The following is a 7,702-nucleotide window of genomic DNA, read 5'->3' on the forward strand; positions in this document are numbered from 1 at the left end:
AAAGGYTGAAATTAAGAAACACTATTTAAGAATATTGCATCTCTGGTTCACCTGAAAGTGACCTCTATCAGAAAGTTCTTAACTCCTATTTTTCTTAGGACATTATGCCAGCTGAGCTCATTGGGTTGAAATCCGAAATTGAAAATTAGCAAGACTTTTCCAGCAAGAGGTGGTAGGCCTAACTAACATGATTCTGCTTGTGTAATGTAAATTTTCATCAGTGGTATCATTACAACCTGCAGGTCACCCCAACAGCACGATCATCATGTCAAGAAGCAACTTGTTTTGAGTTCTTTTACAAGCACCATGGTGAATAGTGAACATAAGACCTTTTTCCGTAAAAGCGGGGCTGTAATTCAGCCTGCCTGCACTTTATTACAAGCTTTCCTGGAGATCTCTGCCCAAGCTTCACAGAGGTGGCTCTTGTGGCTTGGTGAGAAGAGATGCTTAAACAGCATCACATAAACTTGACAATAGGAAGTTCCAAACTATTTTAAAATACAGGGCAGTCCCTTCAAATCTGGTCGTCTTTTCAAGTATACCTCAGTCTAGCTCTGAGCGCAGGTTCTGCTGATTCCATATGACAACTATTCAAAGGCATCATACATCCTTGTCAAAATAAACATATATTTTGAAATACTTAGTTTAATATTTTTTGTGATTTCATATCTMTGATATTGTGCCTACTTTGTTATGCTCTCACATAATYGCTTTTCTAACAAAGATTTACAATCTCMAACAKTTTTCAATCGCCAATCAATTACTCACCTTGGTTTGCTCACTTATGACTTGCACTTCTGACACAGTAAATTATTTCTTAGGAAAACCAAAGGAATAACRAAAAGGGTAATTTATATAACGCAAAGCCCTTCTGCATGAAATGAGATACAGTCTACTCTTGGAGCACAAAGAGGTAACTGCAAAGAAAGCATACATATGTATCCTATGCAAAGCTTACAATACTAAGTCAGGGAGACATCTAACAAAGTTTCTTTGCACAGAAGTATAAGCAAGCCAATAAATTTAAGAGCATGTCTGACTAYTAAAATTACTATGCACTTTGACTTTTTAATGCACATCACATCAATTAAGTTGCTCTACCAACTGAATTTTGACCTCATGGTAATAAACCATTACCATTAATATATTAATTATTGAAGTTTTTTGATTAATGTGGATCTTCATGGGGGTATTTTTCTGTAAAGCATTAAGTATTTCCTGGTGTTGGAATACAGTATTTTGCTACTGCTACTTCTAAAGATACGATACGACATGAAAGACGTATTTATTGAACGTAAATCACTAAAGACAGGTTTCTTCTCAGCATACTCATTACCAGGTTCAATCAGACAGAAAAAATGAGGTATGAAAATTAAATTAGAGGAGTTATCCAAAAGTGATTAAGTTTTACTCAAGCTATGCAGGTATAGGGTCCAGCTTTTTTCCTCAGTTCTTGTGATTCTACCTAGCAACAACTTGGGTCAAAAGACAGTTTCAGAAATCTTGACAGTCATTTGTAGAAACAGACAAGAGTTTTCACGATCTTTTAATAATGACGTATTTTAAAAGTTTTATGTAATTGTAGAAAACATTTCTGCCTGGAAGTTACTGAATTATCAAAGATAAATTACTGTAAATGCTGCAAGTTTTATTCCTGACTGAGAAACTGGAAACAAAGCAAAATCAGCAGTTTAAGATAATAATTTGCAAGATGCATTAACTATATCTGTTCCCATTTCTTAAAGAGTGGAAGTTATACTTACAAATTTAAAAACAAGTATTTTAACTTTTCCTGTGAGCATTCTTGAATTTTTATATTTTGTAAATGCATAATTTCCACTGTGCACATTCTTTAGAATGCTTCCAGGTGTCCCTTTGACTACAGGAGAATTAATACAAATCTGARGTCCCTGTGTACATTTTCTTGCATTGTCTTTTGTCCTTCAGCTAAGTCTTTGAAATGCCCATAATGACAAGTTTTTTGTGACATACCAGTTTCAGCAGGATGCAATACAGCCTTTAAACAAGGACAAAGATCTCGTTACAATAAGATGTAAATTTTTTCTTTTTGAGATTCTTAGGTGAATGAGTAGGATGTAATTTTAATCCCTCACTACTCAGATACTTCCAGTTAGCTGCAGATTTTCTGCTCTAATGCATCTCTTGAAATCARTCTTGAAGTACTCACGTTGCAAAAGGCTAGCTTCTTTCTATAATAACGGTGGCCTACAACATTAAAGATTTATGCCTGCTACAGCACTTGAACACAAGAAAGTTTAAAATATTTAACCTCTTAGGAGATTTCAATACTAGTGTAAAACTTACTGTCATTAATGGTTTGTTTTGTTGGTACCAAATTCTTAATATGCTTTGGGGTTTTGTTTGTTTGTTTTAAACTTAACATGAAAAACAGATTTGTGTAGAGGGAAGTTTGAAACTTTAACAGTTATATAAATAAAATGTTACATGTTGTCAATTGCTGTGATGAACATTTGGGTGGGGAAAAAAAACACACAYATTATCTTCATTGGATACAAGAAACTAACACAAGAATTTCTCTCAATTTTAATTTTGCATTTACTCCTACACTACACCAAACTTTTTTTGTTTGAAATATACCAGACATTAGATTGTTCCTAAACTACTTATATTTGAATACTACAATGCAAAGGTGAATAGATCTACTGRGTAATAAATCATGCATATGATCATTCATACGAAAAGCCCACATAAAACATATTCAGTCATACTTACATAGGCAGAGTTATAGGAAGTGAGGAAAGGAAAGAAAAGGAAAGAAAAAAAAAGAAAAGGTTATTGCAACAAACAGGGCCTGCAAGAGGATGAAGTAAAAATCYGTGGTGATCAGTTTTTGTCAATACGCTGGAGAAAAATTTTCATAAAGACATCTTGTCACTAGACTTGATAAAAAAGCTGATAACTTACTTTATTGGTTGATTTAAAAAATAAGCTAAAAATCGACCACCTAGTATTTTATATATCCCCACATTAGGGCAAATCCCTGTGTAAGGACAGAAGTAAAGGAGTTTGCATCACCTTTACAATAGGTAAAAATGACACTATTGTTCTAAGTGTTCAGAATATGTGTTGCCATAGCACAGGTTTCTTATGAAACGTGGGAAAGAACAGTAGCTTCAGTCCCACTCAACACCATGAAAAGAAGGTAGCAGAAACTCCTAAACAGAGCAGAACAGGTTGGGTTTTCCATTTTCTTTTTAAAAGATGTCTTTCACACACAGACAACAAGAAGCTCAATTTCCCAGAGTTTATAAGGATTTACAAAGGGAACTTAAGAGTCTAGATATTCCACTGTTTAAAGGATGTAATAGTCATGATTTTACTTAAGCATGGACAATGATCAGTAATTTTTAAACCATGTCTCTAACAACATTATATTGCCAAAGTAAGCACATCAGAAATGGAAAAACCTTATGTAATATTTTGGCCTACAGAAATAYGGGATTATGAGAAAGAAAACAGTAAGTTTATCCCATTGCATCTAAGCATGGCAATAAAACCTAATTCTTGCTATCATAACCCACATACTCCTTTAAAAACTTACACGTGAGAGGATAGCATGAAATACTTGATGCCCAATCCATTCTCCCTCTTTTTAGATTTGTGCTTCCCTTTCTTAGGAATTAGGCTTTCTTAAGAAGTAATAGACTTGCACATAAACCCTTTGCAAGAGTTTTGATAAAGTAACATAAGGTATCTAAAAGGTCTTTTTGCCAACTGGTGGTCCTGAAAAAGGACATGAAATCCACTAGGCCCATTACAGTAGTACTCACTTGACAAAACAAAATACAGAGAACTGAACAATTCTGCACAGAAAAATGAACAACAATTACAGTCACAAATTTCTTACTGTGGTTTGTACATGTTTGAAAGCTGCTTTATTTGGTAAAGAAGATAAACAGATCTAAGAAAAGAACTACTTCTTCGTCAATAAGCTAGTGCAACCTTCAAGAACAGAGGGAGTTATACTGGTATAGACCTACTCTACAAATACAGCAGTCGATCCCATATAGTGGAGAGGTTCATACATAATAGTAAGTTTTTATTTGAATAAGATTATCCTTCTTCAAACCCTTCTTCCTCCACTTTCAGAGACACATTTCTCAAAAGCTTCTGAAAACAGTGTTCCAGAGTGTTTGTTAGCACAGAAATCAAAAACTTTTGGAGATGTCACATATCTAATCACAATTGACAGGAGTTCTGTCCATCCACCAGCCCTGCATTTTGCTCTATAAATCCAGGACAGGAGGGAGTGAAAATCCAGAGTATTCACCATTAGGCAAGACAAATATCCAGCTCAACCAATCAAACTTACTGAAGAGAAACTCAATGTTTTACAACACTTCTAACTAAAATTATTTTGCATTACTTTATCTCCTTTATATGAAACAAGTATGAAATAGGTTCTACAGAAGAAGTAATGTAGATGACTTTTAACCTTCAGTAAAAAAATTTAAGCCTGTTCACTTCATTACTGAAGGTACGATTTGACCAAAACATCAAGATACGAACTCTTCAAACTACCTGCCTAGCACTGCAAGTTCGTGGCTAAGAATACCTGCTAACCCATAGATTACACACACACAAAATGTACCCATATCTTTCCTCAGGAAAAAAAAAAGAGTAATTAAAAAATAAAACTTCCCAACACACAGCAGATACAGGTAATTCAATTGCTTCTAGGCACCTAACCACATCCTTAAATACCTCAATAAAAGAGCAGGCTGGCCTGCTGAAGGTCCTTTGTCAGAAAAAACTACAATTAAAACGCTTTTTGAAATGATCTCACCAGAACCAGGTTTAAATGTAAAGCTTGTTCAGATCCATGATTAATTGCCATATACCCATAGCCTTTCAAGACCAATCAAGTTAGGCCCCCTTAGTTGAAAGTCTACAATAGCTTTTTTTTTTWWTKKTKKTKKTKKTWWWRGRMYWAAMSRWKSMAAAWWMMMMRRAAAAAAAAGTTGTTTCAGATAAAAAAAATCAATAAATAACTTACTGGATGGTCCACATTTCATACTGTGAAGTCTTCTGTTCTGAGATGAAGATATTGTAGCAGATGAAGCATTATAAACTGCCATTCTGAACTCCTTTCAAAAACAACAACAATCCATTTAAGTGGCTATAACTAAGAAACTTCACTCACAGACTAAGAATAGATTTGTAGATTTACCATTTTTAGTAAGCTCAGTGCTCTTTACAGACTTATTAATGAGCTGTCAATAAGCAACAATGTAAGGTAAAACTTACATAGTCATTCTATATTAAAGACTCCTGTAAAAGAGCATCAACACACATCATGTCTGAGACAGCAGGTAGATTTTAAGCCAGTTAAGCCTAATGCTCATGAAAATTACAAAAAACACATATACAAATATCCCTCTCTGTGCTCTTCACCATATTCTTTTCACCTCTATAGCCTGGTACAAATATAACATAATTCTCAGCATAAACATTCTTCTGCTTAAGAAATCCTTATCATTAGGTTACCATTATCTTAGATGCTTTTACAGTATATGCATGGAGAAATCACTAAACACCGCCATAATTATTAACAGGATGTTCTATAAGACTATAAATTCATGCCTTGTTTTCAAGGATCCAATCTAAAGCATAATGAAATCAACAGGCAGGGTCTTTCCACCAAATTCAATAAAGCCCATATTAGTTACCAAAACATTTCCTACCATCTTCCCCTCGATCTTTTTCAGCTGCTCTAACTTTGAAAAAAGTGTACAATGAAAATTTACAACTTGAATCCCCTTATACTCTTTTCTCACAAAGGCTTCTGCCTTCATCCCTAGACAGGAAGGCATCTTGAGTTTTCTCATATTAGTTCTCAACATTGCAGTGAATTAAACTTTCTTTAATAAATTGCCCTTTGGGAGCCCAATGCTTCTAATCCATTTCACCTTGTAACTCCTTCTATAAATTCCACTAAGTCATGATACTTGGACTCCCCTGGCCTCCTCCAAGCGCTTCATTCATATCTTCCATTCTTGCCATATTCCGCTGTTTATCCAACTTCTATTCCACTCTTTGATATTCCACCTATCAATGGTGCCAGGACGGCCTACAGTTAAAGGTACGATTCATCAGTGTAGGAGTTTCCTTCTGTCTTCTTGCAAGTGCAAAGTTTTAGCACAATACATTCACTTAGCACAGTACTTTACTACCTTGGTAGATCCGTTTCTCTATAAAAGGGGTAATGTACAAACCCAGTTATTTATACATACAGCTACTGCAGAAATGTTTTTAGAAACTGCTCCAATAGATGCAGCTTCAAGGAAACTTGTGAACAAAATAAGCCCATCTCCAAAGGAACATTTTAATAAGGGAAAGAAATAGACAAGACTTGACCATTCAAACTTGTTTAATGTTATTTTCCATAGCTTTTCTTTAAAAGAAAACAGTATCAAAGATGACCAATTACATTTTTGTCATTATTCTAGTACAGAAAGTACTTCCAAGCCAGGTCTTGTAGAAAGTGTGCTTTAAGAAAATAATACCAATTTTGTGGTTTTAGGTGCACCAAGCAACCAGTCCTGTAGAAAATATTAGGCAGAATGGAGAGCAGAATCRGCACAAATACACAGAAGTGCTTTAAAGAATTCTTTAGAACTTAAATACTTACTTTTCCTTAAAAACCAAACTAACTGCAAAAGCCAATTTAGGCTGTACATCTGCCTGAGAAAACAGAAGAGTAGATATCTGTTGTGCAGGTAAAAATAATCCTTTGAAATCGTCTTGTGATGCAATAAAACTGCTATGCTCATGATAGGTATAAGCATATCTATTAATTATTATGCCTTTAATAAAAAGGTGTTATTTATCAAGTCTGTAAGTCTCTATCTTTGTCCCAGAATTAGCTACATCCAGGCTAAGTAATATTTTTCCTCAGAGTAGCTTGAGAACTTCATTCCCCCAAAACCAAAGACTTATGATAAAAAGTCTTCCCTTATGAGAGAAGGATCCAATTATATTTACCTGAATAATTTTGACATGATCATATTTTATTTGGTAGAGTAACACATGTTGAATATTTGATTCCTCCATCTATTTCACCTCAGAAAAAGAATTCTAAAGAGCAAGCGTATCTTTGTAACAGACATATCAGTCAGTGGCACATTAGTTTGTAAAGTAGTTATGAAAAATTCAGTGACAAATGTTATTTGATAACATACAGTGTTAGGTACATTTTGTATGCAGACTGACACAAATACCTGAGCAACATTTTTGTTAAATAGCATTATTAACAATATCAACTACATCTGCATAGTTTTGTCCAAGTACCTGGTTAAATTTATTGCATTTAATTCTCGTGCCCTRGAGTTTTGTCATTCAAATCCCCCAGCCCTGTGTATGATTCTGCAAAGGACTCATAAACTAGCAGGTGTTTCCAGTGTTTTAAACATTCATCTAGGTGCTTGACCAGGAACCAATTTTTAGAAGCTACTTCATTAACGAAGTCCGTATGGATTTAACACTCTACAGAGTCTACCTKCTGCCTCTAAGCGTTACTTTACAAATTACCTCTTACTCTTGAGAAAGCCTACTAAAAGTAGGAATGTTTAAAAATGCCTTCCACTTAGTTTTAAAGAGTTCAAATAGCTAGAACTAATACTGTCACCATACTTCTCACTTTTAACAGTGATTTTTTTTT

The 7,702-nt window shown here is 34.5% G+C and overlaps 1 protein-coding gene across 1 annotated transcript in view; it reads right to left on the minus strand.

Annotated features, from left to right (window-relative positions):
* Positions 1-7,702, minus strand: part of OTOG (otogelin) — a 108,796-nt gene that overhangs the window by 100,157 nt on the left and 937 nt on the right. Inside the window, exon 3 of the mRNA XM_085317135.1 lies at positions 5,039-5,129. Within this exon, the coding sequence (XP_085173261.1) occupies positions 5,039-5,129 (91 nt within the window). The remainder of the gene's footprint in view (positions 1-5,038; positions 5,130-7,702) is intronic.

This window comes from Rhea americana, unplaced genomic scaffold (assembly GCF_003343005.1).
Source record: "Rhea americana isolate MKP2758 unplaced genomic scaffold, rheAme1 scaffold_49, whole genome shotgun sequence".
In the NCBI taxonomy this organism is placed as follows: Eukaryota; Metazoa; Chordata; class Aves; order Rheiformes; family Rheidae; genus Rhea; species Rhea americana.